The sequence below is a fragment of the Equus caballus genome, chromosome 1 (assembly GCF_041296265.1).
Source record: "Equus caballus isolate H_3958 breed thoroughbred chromosome 1, TB-T2T, whole genome shotgun sequence".
NCBI lineage: Eukaryota > Metazoa > Chordata > Mammalia > Perissodactyla > Equidae > Equus > Equus caballus.
In genome coordinates, this window is record NC_091684.1 from 90,826,292 (window position 1) to 90,842,592 (window position 16,301).

General features: G+C 44.5%; 1 protein-coding gene across 8 annotated transcripts in view; it reads right to left on the bottom strand.

Annotated features, from left to right (window-relative positions):
• The window catches only part of DISC1 (DISC1 scaffold protein), a 339,947-nt gene that overhangs the window by 225,845 nt on the left and 97,801 nt on the right, over positions 1-16,301 (bottom strand). For 7 of the 8 annotated variants that reach the window (XR_002809874.2, XM_070229105.1, XM_070229094.1 and 4 more), the window contains exons 5-6: positions 13,110-13,239; positions 9,353-9,588 (exon numbers count right to left, since the gene is read on the bottom strand). Coding sequence is in view for 6 of the 8 variants with exons in the window: in XM_070229105.1 (XP_070085206.1) it covers positions 9,353-9,588; positions 13,110-13,239 (366 nt within the window). In the remaining 2 variants the exon portion in view is untranslated. The remainder of the gene's footprint in view (positions 1-9,352; positions 9,589-13,109; positions 13,240-16,301) is intronic. The other variant, XR_011423792.1, reaches the window with a different exon arrangement.

The following is a 16,301-nucleotide window of genomic DNA, read 5'->3' on the forward strand; positions in this document are numbered from 1 at the left end:
AGATGTCAAATTTCATAAGACTATAAACTCTGTGTGATAAAATCCATCTATGTAACTTACAGAAGTACTCCTAAAAGGAGAGAGGGAAAGTGAGGGAAAACAAGGGTTTCCAGTTTCTTAGAAAAGACTTCCTGGGGTCAAGGTGCTGATGGGAAAATATGGTGCAGAGGAAAATAACCCTAAAATTGAATTTACTGGATTTGCAGAATTTTCCAGATTTGCTCATACGAATAAGATATAGCATAAATGCATGCACATGTGCACACACGCGCGCACACACACACACACACACACACACTTGCCTCACGTCATCTCTTGCCAATTCCCATCCCCAGTGGGAAACTCTGCCTGACATTAGAGTCACAGCTTCCATCTAAGTCCAGTTCTATCAAAAATCACAGCTTTATTTTCAACTGATTAACTTGGTATTTTGCTTATGCGAATACTCCAAGTGTTAATTCATCCACATCTTGCTCACTGCCTCTGAAACAATCTTATTCCAAATTGAAACTACAATTCATGTGCCAAAAACATTTGACTTACAGACATTTGTCTGTAAGCGATTTTACTTGTTTAATAAAGAAGAAATGAGAGCAGGAGTCAAAAATATGAACAGCCTTATGTCCGCATCATAACTGCTCTCCTTTCTACCCCTTCCTCCCAAGGTGTTTAATGATACCTTTTAGCACACAATAAGAAAAATTGCTGGCCTCCTATTTTTTGAAGACTGGTAACCAAGCTGCTCCACATTTTCAACTATTGTCATAACCCAAATGTATTTCAATATTCAAACAAAATTTTAATTCTGGGGCTCTCAAGTTCTTCTCCACAAAAATCCTGTGAGTTCAGTCCTCAAAAGACTACAATTCGATCCAAGGAGGATATGATCCTCCCTCTACTAAGTGACGCAAAGGCAACTTCAGATTTCCATTTTAATCACTCTCCCCCTAATTCTGACTATTTAATAAGTAATGTCCCATTCCTCCCAGAGCTTTTTAAAGAAATACCCTGAATTGCTTGTGTTTCCATTTAACACTAATTTTTTTTTAACGTATGCTGTTTTTCCTAAATTTCTAAACATGTAAACTTTCCATAACTATGAAGCTTGCCCAAAAGGTTTTACTTTCTGCTTTGGGTTTGTTATGCTTTTCTGAACCATCTTTAATTATCTGCCGTATGGCCAAGAACAAGCACATGCACAGCTAAAGCCTGCAGAAACAGTTTAACTTTTACATTTCTCCCAGGCTTTCTCAAAATCCGATGACAAAGCAACAGATCAGTCAGATTCCAGAACCAGGGGGATATTATCAATTTCATTTCCTAAAATGTTTTAGCGGGTAAACTTAAGATTAACACATTTTATTGAATAAGGATTGTGAAAATAGACTGTTGAACAAAATGAATGAACAGCAGGAAAAAATCCAGTTGACTCAACAAGGAATTGATTAAGAAATCAAACACCAGTATCAGTACGACTCAAAGAGGAAGCTGAGGACTGCGGCAAAAAGGAAGCACGAGGTGGTAATGAGAGTGGGCAGCCAGGATGAACCCCTCAATGAAAACAAGCCCGCACAGAAGGCGCAGGGCCGACCTGCCGGCATCTAAAGGAAACCTTGAGGTTCTGGTTGTTCAGGTCCTCCCAGTAGCCTAGGAATCAGCACAGGAGAGATGAAACACCCCTTCGGCAGCTCAGAAAGGAGGTGCTGTTAACTGATTACATTCCCAGCCAGCACGGAGCAGGATTTCCCTGCTCACTTGAAAAGGGTCTGTCTGAGCACAGCCCAGTCACCTTCTGCTGAAAGAGCGTCCAACTTTCAGCGCAAGGTCTGAAGGACAGTTTAGTCGGGTGTATTAAATTAACATCTGAAGAGTTAAAGCGGGGAACAGGAACATACGAGCCACAAACAGGAAAACATTCTTGGGATATGTGAAGAATAAGAAAATAAAGAAGGGGAAGAGAGGATTGTAGAAGACACACAAATTACAAAGAAATTAAGTACAGAACAGCTCTCAAGGTGATAAATAATGGAAAACAAAAACTGAAATTGACTAGCAGAAAACCTTTTAAAACAGGCCACGTGCTTTCACGTGTGCCGAGAGCTGACTTCCAGTTGCAATATTAGGAGAACTAGCTACAATCATTCTAAAATAATTATCTCCCATCTTTGAGGATCCTTGGGGGCTCCAGCTGAAAATAATTAGCCTGATACCTAAGTTATAAAAGAGGAATGGAAGAGTCTGCAAATTCCAAGCCTCCCAAGAAGAAATATCTAAATAGTGATAATAATAATAATAATAATAATAGAGCCATGTTGTAAACTCCTTGGAGAAAACAAGACTCAGAGAATTTGTAAAATATTAAAATATAACATTTAAAAATATATAATCACTTTTTCTTCCTCCTTTGTACTATTTTTTGTTTGTTTTGTTTTGTTTCGGCTTTTTGTGAAGAACATTGGCCCTGAGCTAACATCTGTTGCCAATCTTCCTCTTTTTTTTTTTTTCACTTGAGGAAGATTGTCACTGAGCTAACATCGGTGCCCATCTAGGTCTGCACCCAGGATGGGAACCTGCGAACTCCAGGCCACCAAAGCGGAGCACGTGAACTTAACCACTACTTCACCAGGCCAGCCCCAGTACTACGTTTTTTTTAAAAAATCATAGTAAATTTACTCTAGCTCAAAATAAAGTCTGGTTGGTTGGTTTGAGGAAGATTAGCCCTGAGCTAACATCCACCGCCAATCCTCCTCTTTTTGCTGAGGAAGACTGTCCCTGAGCTAACATCTGTGCCCATCTTCCTCCATTTTATATGTGGGACGCCTGCCACATGGCTTGGTAAGTGCGTAGGTCAGCACCCAGATCAGAACAGGAGAACACCGGGTTGCCAAAGCGGAGTATGGGAATTTAACCATTATGCCACCCAGCCAGCCCCTAAATTCTGATTTTTTAATTTGTAAGTAAGATGAGATTCCTCCCTTGAACTTCTCAAATATACTCAACAAAAAACAGAAGTCAGGGTCCTGTTTTCTTGGGGCAAGTGGCATCTGTACCTGCCCAGATGGTAGTTTCAAATCCCTTTTCTCTTTTCCAACCCTTTTCCTTTTTTTCCAAGTTGTGGTTTGGTAAACTTTTCTCATTGCCTGTAATCAGGACTTTCCCAAGGAAACGAGAGGATGCAATGGTGAGGCGAGTTCCAACCTCCGAACAGTAGCTTCAGTGCAAGTTTCCATTCTGATCCGTGTAGTAACATGCTAGTCATCAGCAATGACTCACTTAGAAAAGAAAGAACTCCAGCCCCGTAGCCCATGGATGTCATGGTTTGCCAAGGAACTTTGCAGGGGAACTTATTTGGGGGCTATTAGGAACGGAATTTCCGGGGGTTTGGGGGAGGGGGGTTAAAGCAGTTTATTTCAACTTACTTCTCAAAATCCTAAATGCAAAGTGTTCCAGATCTGGAAGCAGCCTACAACTTCATCTAGTTCAAACTTTGATTCTATGAAGCTCCTCTAGCACAGGCCTCACTCGTTCAGTTTCTCTTCCTCCTTCATTCCCTTCTCTGGAAGTGCTGGCAGACCTCTCTGACCTGAACCAGTTGCCTGCTTGGTCTCCCCGGGCTGCCTGTGTTTACAGACCCATTTGCTCTAATCCCTCTCGGGTGACACCAGGCAATCTGCAGGGCACAGAGACACCCATCACTGGCCTGGAAGGACATCCATTCTCTTTAGCTCGAACCCATGGACCCACGCTCTGCCTCGCTTGACTTCTTTCCATTGCTTGCCTGAGCACTTGGTTCCAAGCCCTGGTCTCTCCCAGGCTGTCAACATCAACCATCTCTCTCCCCCACATATCAAAAATTGGCCAAAGATGTCAGGACACTTACTGCTGCATGAATTTGGACCCTTAGCAGCCTCATCTGCAAAATGGGCATAAAACTAATATATTATCCAATACCATATAGCGTTACTGTGAGTAAAAACGAGCATTTTGTAAACAATAGCGATACTAAAATCAATGTATTGTTATTATTACAAATCTGAACGAGAGAGACAGACATGATAAATAGGAGAGTTGAGAGGACAGATCTCAAAGCGGGGCTATTGATTTTTTCCCAGTCAATTGTGAACTGCTGAATTTCATTATTTCAAATCTCACTGGAGAGGAGCCCTCACATCGGCCTGGACTGCTCATTGTGGACTGAGTGCCCTTGTGATGGGGATGCCTGAGCACCCTGAACAGTCAGTCACCCTCGCCGGGGAACCATGGGCAGTCAAGCCAACAGGGAGAGGGGAGCAGCCCTGGCTTGCCGCCCACTGCCCCCTGCAGCAGCCCAGCCATGCTGACTGAGGTCCCAGATGCACCCACCAAGGTCCAGCCAATTGAGTGTAACCAGTTGAGTTTGTTTCACAGTTTGCGCCAGTGGTTTGTGAAAAGATGTGACACGTTTCTTCCAAATGCACAGTGAGAGGCAATTCATCCATGAGCTGCCAGAAGACATTTCACACGAAGCATGAAAATTCCAGGAGCTGAGGAATGAAGAACTCAACCACACAGTAATACAAGCCAGTCAAGTGTCTCTAAAGAATGTTGGAAAGGATCGTGTGCAGCCCTCATATCACCACTGTTGTTATTACTGTGATTATTCCTGCCACACTTTACAGTTAGCCACATGTGTGCTAGATGGGGTCACAGCCCTCCCCTAGTGTTCAAGGCACACAGACCCACAAAAGCCGGGAAAGATGAGCTACAAGTCACTCCCCTCTTCATCTTACACCAAATAAACAGATGAAACCTCATGCCCCACATTCAGGGATGTGGCCCACAGAAAACCCCAGAAACTGTCACCTCCTTCCTCCCTGTGCCCCCACACCTCAATTCCATTACCCCTACACCCCAATCCCATCACCAAGGTTGGGAGTGGAGTCAGTATGGGACGGAAGGAGAAGAACCAGTTAATATTGGGGGAGAACCAAGCTCTCTGGATGAAAGCCATCCTTCTAGACCTCTCCCATCAAGGGAAGACTTGCAGGAGAAAACCAAGAGTTTCTTTTAAAGCCGAAGGATTGGAACCTCAGGGATGGGGGAAATTCAAATGAACGCATCTTTCAAGTGGCTCCTATCCTTTGTAAATCCTTGCCCTGTCAGCTTCCACACTGTGTCGGTCCCGATTCCCCAGGTGCTTAAAAATGTTCTCCTCCCATGTGAGCCAGCCCTGTGGCTGAGTGGTTAAGTTTGCGCACTGCCCTTTGGCAGCCCAGGGTTTCACCGGTTTGGATCCTGGGGGCAGACCTATGCACCACTCACAGAGCCATGCTGTGGCAGCATCCCACATAGAAGAACCAGAATGACTTACAACTAGGATATACAATGATGCACGGGCTTTGGGGAGGGAAAAAAAAGTTCTCCTCTTGTTCACTGGAAAAGAACCATTCTCATTGGCTCTAATCAAAAGGCAGCTATGATGGGTCTGAGAAGGCAGGTCTTCGTTCCATCCTGCTAAGATATTTGATCTAAAATACAGACATTAGAAAATTCAAACAGCTGCTTTGCTTTCTATTATAATATCCGAATAAAGAGCCACTGGGTCTCACATCCCCACGCAGGCCCTTCTGCTTCCAGCTTTGGTCTAACACCAGCCAGAGAATTTCCAAGAAGCTACGGTCAGAAATGATGGCGCCCAGGCAAGCACAGAGTCTCCACCAGCAATTCGCTCAGAACTGCCAAGTGTCATTAGGAAGTTCCTTTTCAAGCTCAACGTGTGGTTGATCCAGGGAAACAAACATAGCCTTCCCTTTGAACTTGCAAGTTATTGAGTTGAGTAAATCAGAAGCAGCTTCTCCCCAGACAGCACCCTGAGTTTATAACTGGCCTCTATGAAAAATCTTTATGGATGATGAGTGTAATAGTTAGGAAGTTGAGTGGTCTGTTTCTCTAGATTTTTGTGACAATATTAGACTCTGCAACCTCTGTTCATAAGACTTCAAGATATTCCTATTTCACAATTTGTCTGGATCTCTCCACCCGACCTAAAAAGAGACCATTCTCATAAACGACAAAGACAGCTAATGATGTATATAAGATGACTTCTTCTGGCTGGGGCACTTACGGGATATAGCCCCCAAGTCAGCATTTTCTAAAAGACAACCAATACTGCATATCAAAACTAAGTTAACAGGATCACATACAATTAGTTAAAAAAATACCAAACCAAGCCATCTCGCTTCTGTTGAGCCCTAAGACTCCACAGTGGCTTCTTTCAAACGCTCTGTCTCTGGGAGTCTGTGCTGCATCTCATCAGCTTGGAAAAGGTATGTCTTCCTCCTTAAATGGAAAGCCCACATAACAACGGTGGTTTTTCCAATTGATATTTATGGCAGGGAACGCACGATGCCTCCCCTCCCTAGGTGGAAGAAAGGAAGCTGACCAGTCAAAACCTACACCTACACACCCCGAAGCGCCCAAGGCAGGGAGGTGCCTCCCTGCACCACTGAGTAAATAAAGGAGGTGCCAAGGTGGCCGCTTGCAGTGTCACCCAGATTGTGAGGATGTCTCAGGTGGTCGCGCTCCAGCAGCACACAACCTCTCCCAGCTCTGCTCACAAAGAGCATCCCATGCTGATTGCACCTACAACGACTTCACCATTCGGGAAAGGTCACGCCATGAACTAGCCCTTCAATTGCCCATGTTTCTTTTTATCTTTGAACCACTCCTGTATTTTCCTTCCTACCCTCCCATGCAACTCTCAGTTCTTATGTTCCTAAGAGTTCCTCCTACACAGAGCCCGGGAGTTCTGAGTCACTGAGATACCCAGATTTTCCCAAGGTCATCTCAGCACGAAAAGTGAGAGCCTGCTCTTGACCTGAACTCTGTAACCTCAGCGGGAGCAATTGCATTCGGGGATGATGAAGCCCCAAGAGAGCACTGTGCCATGCTCAAGAGCCATCCTCAGGTCCAATTTCCCCAAAAGCGTCATAAAATCCAATGGCCACAAACTTTGAAGTCTTTCAAGAGCCCGTTCAATTGATTAGAGCACTGGATTACTGGGCAGAAGTCACACTTTTGTTGCATGTCTGCATCTCATCCTGATGAAAAGGCAAGCTGGAGTACACGGGCAGAGAAATCGACTAGAATAAGAAGATGCGAGTTGGGGCCCAGCTTAATCAGCCAACCACACTATGGCATTCCTTGTTTTAGACTAAGAGAAGTAACTTCCTTGGATCTCTGGGTAGAAACTGTCTTTTACTGGTTCAGACCCAAAGGCAGCTTCAGAGGTGTACAAGAATCTATTAGTAGCTACGTAACCAGGGAAATGTCTGAGTTCCCGTTTCCTCATCTCTAAACGGAGGATAACAAGGAGAGCCCGGCTGCCACAGCGGCTGCTCTGAACACCAGGAGCTAGTGAGAAAGCACTCACCCTGCAGCCCTCACATCTCTGTGCAGTGTACAGGGCCCACCTGCAGCGACATTCCCCAGGAATTCAGCTCAAAACACAGAGGCTTTGTGAAATACTGCAGTGGATTCTAAGTTAAGCATGCCCCAGCTTTTTCCCTCAAAGAGCCATCAGCCTCTGAAGAGAGGAGAGGAGGATAACAACCTCTGCTGTTAAAAGCAAAAGGAGAAATCAGTAGGACACATCTGGATGGTGCAACCACACAAGGCTCCTTTTAGGCCTCATGTATACATATATGCATCTATAAAAATATATTTACATGTATACTGCATCTTATACATATTACATATGTGCGTATAACTTATAACATAGTGCATATATTATATGTATGCATGTATAATTACATATAACACATGGTGTGTAATATACATGTTATGTGTACTTATACACATGTATGTATACACAGACAGAGAATGACTTCCACAGGAGAACAAGGGAGCAGGAACAGGAAAGATCCTTAGAGGCTGAGGCAACAGCGTAAGGACACATACGAAAGGTGCAGGAGGGACAGCACAAGGCAGAGGCAACGATCCGTTCCCTTTGGCTGAAATTTGGCAGCTCTCCCAATGTCTCCCCCTTCAGCATGGGCATAAGCCATGGGGTTAGATTTCTGCGGTGAAATATTAGGGCTGGGAGGGGGATGGGAGGAACTCCTGAGCCGCTCCCTGGAACACCATCTGTGACTTGTGCTCTAGGCTGGATAGGATGTAACACATGTGTAAGCGGACAGTTATTCACTAAGGAGTCTGGGACACATTTGGATGGGCAGTCTGAAGGCCTTCAGGAGACTGGAATCCCCATGAGAAAAATGAGAAACAGTAAGGATAGTAAATTGCTTGCTCCCATCCAGGCGCTGCTATGAGAGCTCTACGTGTCTCAGCTCCATTCACCCGCAGAACAGCCCTGTGAGGTAGGCATTATTATCATCACCCTGCCCCGAATAATAAGTGGTTCCCAGCCAACAAGTGGGTGAGTGAGGATTCAACCCAGATAACCAGATGGCAGAGTCCACAGTCTCAACCACCACAAATGGTGAGTTGACCATGAATCCCTCTTGTTGCCCTACACCCATGGCGCTCCCATCCTTCCTACCCACCTGCACAGTCATTCGGGTACAAATCACTTTCTGTCTAACATGTGTAAGTGTGGGCTCTGTCTTTCTCCAAAATAAGGCTATGAGCTCCGGAGGAGCAAGAGGCAGAAGTGCATCTTATGGCTATTCCTCAACACAAAACGCAGGGGAGAGTCTCACTCCATGCTAAGTGGATAAAAAACGGGGCTTTGAATTAATGAGCAGGAGTTTAAGGATCAATTTTGCCTCTTATTAACTGTGACTTTGAGCAAATTATTAACCTTCTTAAACTTTCTTTTTCTCATCTGTCAAATGGATATAATAATAGCAGCAATTCATAGAGTAGAGCTGGCACATAGGAAGCACTCAATAAATGTTAGCCGTCATTTATAAGAAGTCATTCTTCCAGGTGGAAACCCTGTCATCGATTGAGTCTCCCCCTCTCAATGGTTGGTCCTTCACCTTGGCGAGAAAGGTAGTTCACCTCTCTCCAGACGACCATCCTCAGCACAGGTGGGCATCAGAATCTCTAAGCAATTGAGTTCCAATAGATCTCAAAGGGGTGTTTGGAAATGGGGAGGCCGCCCATGAGAATGGAGAAGAATACCGGCCTTTAGCCAGTTGGGTGGCCAGGATCTAAAATATCTTGGCCATGCTCAGGAGTGCCCCACACAATGAAGAATTTTCCCGCTCAAAATAACGATAGGGCTTCCACTGGAAAAATACAGCACTGCTTGGAAAATATTTATAGATGAGGGACGGCAGACGAAATCAATCCCATAAACAGGTCAAAGAGGAGAGCAATCCAAAATCAGTTAGGAAATCACCAATACCTCCTTACGGTTTCAGGCGGTTCTGCACAGAGGGGAATCTGATTGGCTAAGACCAGGGTGTCATGCACAGCCTTGCTGACCTCCTGCAGCTCACCCAGGGACAGCCTGCCCATCAGGGGAGTCAGGTCGCAGCCCTGCCACGGGAGGAGCTGCACTTGAGCTTCTATTTCCTTTCTCAGCTGGTGATCTTTTGCTTCCAGCACCGACATCCTCGCTTGGAGGGCTTCAATTTCCTTCTGTAGAGAAAGGAGAGACCAGATTTTATAAGCTAACTCTGCTCATGGCAAACTGCTCTGCTGACAACAAGCCCTTTAAATGAGAGTCGGCCATAGGCACGAGCGCCATGAAGATCCCCTTCCGAGGCAGGCAGATTTTTGGAAGTTTGCTGAACTGGAAAAAGGATACCAGCTTTATATTTCTGATTTGTTGGCATAAGGAAAAACATTCCCTCCCAAGCATTAAATAACTATGGCGGGGGGGGGGGGGGGGGGGGGGGGAGGTGAGCCAAGAATTTGACCTGGAAGAATCCAGCAAATATTTAAATGCCTTATGTCATTTCAGGTGGAAGAGCTAGAACCCAGGATGGCAAACATCATGTACTTGAGATACGAGGTCTGCAGGTACCACGAGCCACACACCAAAAGAGAAAAGCAAACAGTCCGCGGTTGGTCTGTCCCCAAATGAAAATTCCATGTGTAGAGAAGGATTAAAAATCAGAGCTTCTTAAGTCTGCAGGAGTCAAAGAACAATGAGATGCTGCAGATAGTGCTATGCAGTCTAAAGTTCAGAAAAATATTAAATAAATTAATTCCCACTAATATAGCAAAGCAAAATCCAAAGACCCCATAGAGAATCGTCCAATTGAGGTCAATGAATAAGTAAAACAAGCAGCAGGTAATTGAACACCCATCGTGTGCACAGTGTTCTAGCAGATAATCATCTCACCGCCCATAGGATCCTGAATGGCAAATGAGACTCTTTTAATTAACGCACTCCCATGTTCCGTGCATTGGTTTCTGGCTGATAAGAACACAGCTCTAATCCTGGATGTCTCCTCATCTCTTATATTCTCTCAACACCAAAGGACAGATCACCTACAACTTCTACTCAGCGACCCCACTTCCAGCAGGGAAGGGAGGAAACTGAGGAAGGACTCAAGATCCACCTCTAAGACAAGCTAAGAAGAAAATAATACACATCTCCCATTGGTCCAAGATTACAGTATTATTGACATCGTCTCCCAACTAACGTCCCTACCTCCACCTTTGACTTCCCACACTTTGTTGTTTTGTTTTCTTTTTTTTTCAGTTTTTTTTTTTAACTGTGGTAAAATACATGAAACATGAAACTTATCACCTTAACCATTTTTAAGTGGACAGTTCCGTGGCTTCAAGTACATTCACACTGTTGGGCAACCATCACCACCATCCGTTCACAGAACTCATCTTGCAAAACTAAAACTCTGTCCCTGTTAAACTGCACCTCCCCATCACCCCTCTTCCCTCAGACCCTGGCAACCACCATTCTACTTCCTGTCTCTGTGACTCTGACTCCTCTGGTGCCTCATATAGGTGGAATTATATAGTATTTGTCCTTTTGTGACTGGCTTATTTCTTTAGCATAATGTCCTCAAGTTTCATCCATGTTGTAGCATGTGTCAGAATTTCCTTCCTTTTTAAGGCTGAATGATATTCCATTATAGAGATATATCACATTTTCTGTTTTCTTTTTTTGCTGAGGAAGATTGGCCCTGAGCCAACCTTCCTCCATTTTGTATGTGGGATGCCACCACAGCATGGCTTAATGAGCAGTGTGTAGGTCCGTGCTCGGGATTCAAACCCACAAACCCTGGGCTGGCAAAGTGGAGCACACAAATGTAACCACACCACCAGGCCGGCCCCAGACCACATTTTCTTTATCCACTCATCCACTGATGGACCCTGGGGTTGCTTCCACCTTTTGGTTGTCGTGAATAATGTTGCTATGAACACATCTCTTTGAGTCCCTGCTTTCCGTTGGTTGGGGCGTATCCCCAGAAGGGAATTGGCTGGGTCCTGTGGTAATTCTGTTTTTAATTCTTTGAAGTATCACCACCATAGTGTTTCCCACAAGGGCCCTACACTCTGTTCTTAACACAGAAGTCAAAGTGATTCTTTAGAATGTGGTCAGATTACGTCACTTCACTGCTTAAAACCCTCCAACGCTCCCCATTCCAATCAGAGAAAAGCCCACTTTCTTACAAGGCCCCCTTTATCTCTGACCCTCTCCTCTGCTCTTCTCTCCCACCCTGGCCTCCGGCTGCCCTCTGAACAGGGGAGGCACACTCCCACTGTAGGCCTCCACACGGCTGTCCCCTCTGCCGGAAATGCTCTTACTGGGCACCTGCCTGAGGCCTACTCCCTCTCTTCCTTCAGTGCTTGCTTCAACCTTCCTTCTCAATGAGTCGACCCCATTACCCCACAACCTTAGTCTATGCATTGCAGCCCTTACCACCCTACAACACAGCAGATCTATAATTTAGGCATTTGTCGTGTCTTGTCCATCTCCCCACTCGCACCCTTACTAGGACATCAAACTCCACAGGAACCCTCAGTATCTCAAACAGTATCTGGTACATAGTAGGTCCTCAATAAATCCCTGCTGAATAAATGAGTATCTACCTTCCCCCAGAGTGTTACCAAGAACGCTCCCTTCTAAAATTATTAAAATTCCCTGGGCTAAAATTATTTTCTGTACACTCTGACCTCGTCAGGAATTGTGTAGACCTTTCACTGGTGAATATTGTCCGAAACCAAAACCCAGATTTCACATTGTCAGCCATCCAAACTCTACGATGATGCTCATTGACTATATAAGTACTCAGTTTATTGGAGAATATTTTCAGATTGTGACGACTTTTGCTTCCCTTTGCCACCTTGCTATTGTAGGGTCTTGGGTGGACAAAATCAGCTAACAAGCATCTTCTGCATGAGGCGGTGGGGATGATGGGGTTCCAGTATTTTCTCCAAGGCCCTGTAAACTTGTCTATTCATTCAACTGTGTAGAGCCTAAGCCAGGATTTGGACTCAGGTGTTCCAGAAGTCATGTTGCCTCCATCACTGTTCCCCATTCCTGCCTCCAGCCTCCAGGCTCAAGAAGGTGTGGGGCCAGCTTCAAGGTTCCCTGCCTTGGGGGCCCTGCCGACTTCAGAGCTCCTGATTGCCTCCTGGCTTTGCTTAACTCAGGACTGCTCCTAGATTTCTAGCCCCTGGACGATTCTTGGCCACTTTTGATCCACTGCCCTGGGCCAATCTGGAGCTTCCATGTGCTGCCTGCTGGTCACTCCCAGATGCACCTGCCTCGCCCCGTCTGTACTTCCAGCTCTGCCCCTGACAGCTGCTACTCACAGTCTAACTTGATAGCCATTTCCATAAAGGATTTTCAGAGCACAGATTTCTTTCGGCTTCCAAAAGATCCTTCTAAAGGTCAAAATGATAAGAGGTGACAAATTAGCCTGGCAGACAAGGAAAGCCTACTCAAAGGTAATGAGGAATACTGAAAACAGGAGCAAACGCTGCTGAGCTTTCAACTCCTCATTTGTATGAGATTCCTACAAGCTCCCTCATCATCTCCACGCATCTCTCCACTTGGTACTTCACGGGTGGACAGCCAAAGCTAATCGCTACACTCAGGCAAAGCAAAGACCCACTTTGCTGCATTTGGCCTCAATGGATGAGAAAGATGCTGTCCTATTTCTTGAGATTCTTCATCTGCTTACCTGCAACTGCTGCTTTTCTTGAAGAAGCCAGTCTCGTCTGGTGATGGACACATGTAGGTTATCCTGAGCAGTAGGTTCCAACGTCTTTGGCTCTATCCTGAGTGGGGCCTGGGTGTCGTCACCACCAGCCCTTGAAATAAAACCGACATACTGGTAAAGATATGGAGATCTACAAGAATGTTAACAGAAAGAAATTCACAAAGTGGCCCCAGCTGTTCTTATCCTCAGGCGCATCATAGGAATGAGGTCCCTAATGTAAGTTTCTGTTCTAGTGACAGTCTACTGGGGCTTTTGCTTTTTTCCCATAGCCAACTTGCTATTATTGGACCTGCACTGTCCCATACTGTAGCCACATGTGGCTATACGGGCTGAAAGTACAAAATACACCCCAGATTTGAAAGACTTAGTATGAAAGCCAAGAGTGCAAAATATCTCATTAATGATATTTTCTATGTTCATTACGTGTTGGAATGATAATATTTTTGATATATTGGTTGAACTAAATATACTCTTAAAATTAATTTCACCTGTTACTTCTTACATTTTTTAAATGTGGCTATTAGATCATTTAAAATCACGTTATTGGACAGCACTGCCTTGACCATCCAGACAGTGCCACATTCCAGGGCTGACCTTGGCTTGGGGATTAAAAAGAGGTCTGAATGACTTGCAGATGCTTGGGTCCAAGCTTCTCAGAAAAGGTTTTGCTAAAAGACGGTCGAAAACCACTGAACATCTATTTGGCTTCCTCTTATGCTTGCAGGAGCTGGCGTATTCGGAGAAAGCCATGCTGGTGAGAATGGGGCACAGGCTGGAGCCTTATGCTGGTGAGCAGCCTTTGCAGGCATCTTGCAGGTTTGATCATCAAAGGATGACATGTTCATGCTTACAGTGAGCAATTTCTAACTCAGTGCAGGTGCACAGAAAAAAATTTACCCTAAGCAAAACAATGTCAACAATTCAAGGAAACTACGTCCAAGAAAACAACATCAACTAAAATTACAAGGAAAACAGAAGGTTGGGAAAAATATTGCCACCTATGGGTCAGGAAAAGAGAAAATATTGCTAATTTCAAGAGTTCTATCAAATCAAGAAAAAGACAAGCACACCTACCAGAAACTCAAAAAAGGAATTACAAAAGGTTAAGGAAAATGTTTTATCGTCAAAAATGGTTTTATTTCTTTATTTTATTTTTTTTAAAGATTAGCACCTGAGCTAACATCTGTTGCCAATCTTCTTTTTTCTTCTCCTTCTTCCCAAAGCCCCCCAGTACGCAGTTGTATATTCTAGTTGTGAGTGCCCCTGGTTGTGGCATGTGGGATGCCGCCTCAGCATGGCCTGATGAGTGGTGCCATGTCTGTGCCCTGGATCCGAACTGGCGAAACCCTGGGCCGCCAAAGCAGAGCATGCGAACTTAACCACTCAGCCACAGGGCCGGCCCCCAAAGATGGTCTTAAATGTGAATTCAAACAACATAAAATATCATTTTTCACCTAACAAACTGGCAAAAGTTTTCATAAACCATAATTCCTTGATGAGCATTGGGAATAGGAACTAGACTTAGAATATAATATAATTTTGTTTCCCATGTTCCCATGTCTAAGAATTCATTGTATATAAATAATCAGGGATGGGCACAAAGATGAGCTACAAAAATACCACATTTTTTCTTAGTGGTCAAAAACAAAACACAGTAATTGAGGCCCCAAATGAGGACCAGAGCAGTAAACCATGGCACAGCCAACCGTGAGGAGAGCCACACAGCCACTGAAATTAGGTCACCAAAGAATTCATAAGTGCATGGAAAATGTTCAATACATTGCTTTTTTTTTTTTTTGGCTGAGGAAGATTCACCCTGAGCTAACACCTGTTGCCAATCTTCTTCTTTTTCTCTCCTGAGAAAGAGTCGTCCTGAGCTAACATCTGTGCCAATCTTCCTCTATTTTGTATGTGGGATGCCACCACAGCATGGCAGATGAGTGGTGTAGGTCCAGGCCCCAGATCTGAATCTGCAAACCCAGGCCACCAAAGTGGAGCACGTTGAACTTAACCAACTACACCATGGGGCCAGCCCCCGACATTGCTACCTTCTGAAGCAGGTATTATGGTAACATGTATAATATGAACCAACTGTTATAAAAATAATGCACATATAAAATAAAAGATATGAAAATATCCACCAAAATGCTATCAGCTCTTATCTCTGGGTGTTGAGATTACTTCTTTCGGCCAATCTTTTATTTTCTAAGTTTTCTATAGTGTGCATGTATTATTTTTATAAACACAATTAAAATGTTTCCTACTACATACACTAAGTAGCTGTACTATTTACTTAAATATTTTAACATAGCCAGCCTGTTATAGCCCTTGGACAAAATGGACACGTCCGTGTTGGAAATAAATCCCACTCATATTTTAAGGATCAAGGACATCTTCCCCTGCACAGACGCAAGTATCTAGAGCATCTGACAGTTTGAGGCATAAACTAAACCTGTCCGCACCTCTCCTTCCCCATAGCTGGAACGTGGCTGCACATGCGTATTGACTGCAGGGCTCATCAAGTAGAAGCATGAAGCTTTATGTTCTCATTGGTACATTCACACAGGGTCTCACTCCCTCCACATCTCCCAGAAAAGATAATGAGTAACGCGTCCTAATATGTGTTGTGCTCTGCTCATTTCCTTTTCCTGCTACCGCATTTCACTAATTCATTCAGAAAACGAAAACTCATCACTAAGCCCACCTACAATGGGCCATGGCTGGTGCTTGGGTGCTGGGGACCCAGCAGGAAGCAAGACCTGGTTTCTGCACAGAGCAGGGGAGACGACCACCGACAGCAAAATGCAAGGCAATGGATCAGTGCTCAGCCCAAAGCTTCAACCAACTACTGACGGAGCTGCAAGGTGGACGCGACTCTCCCACTTCCCAAATCTTAACGCAGCACTTACGAAATAAGCGAGCCAACTGAACACAGCAAGGAAGCAGCCCTAATATTTTTAGAAACAATGGTAGAAAATATGTCACCTCAGCTTTTCTAAGTTAGAACACAGCTACGGGAAAAGCAGCCTTGCTTGTGTTCCTGGCATTCTCTGAATAATCCTGGAAAACGCTTACTTATGGTAACATACCACACAATTCTGAAATTTATTTTAAGACCGGTTACTCTCTGTTTCATGCGCTTAAAGGCAAATA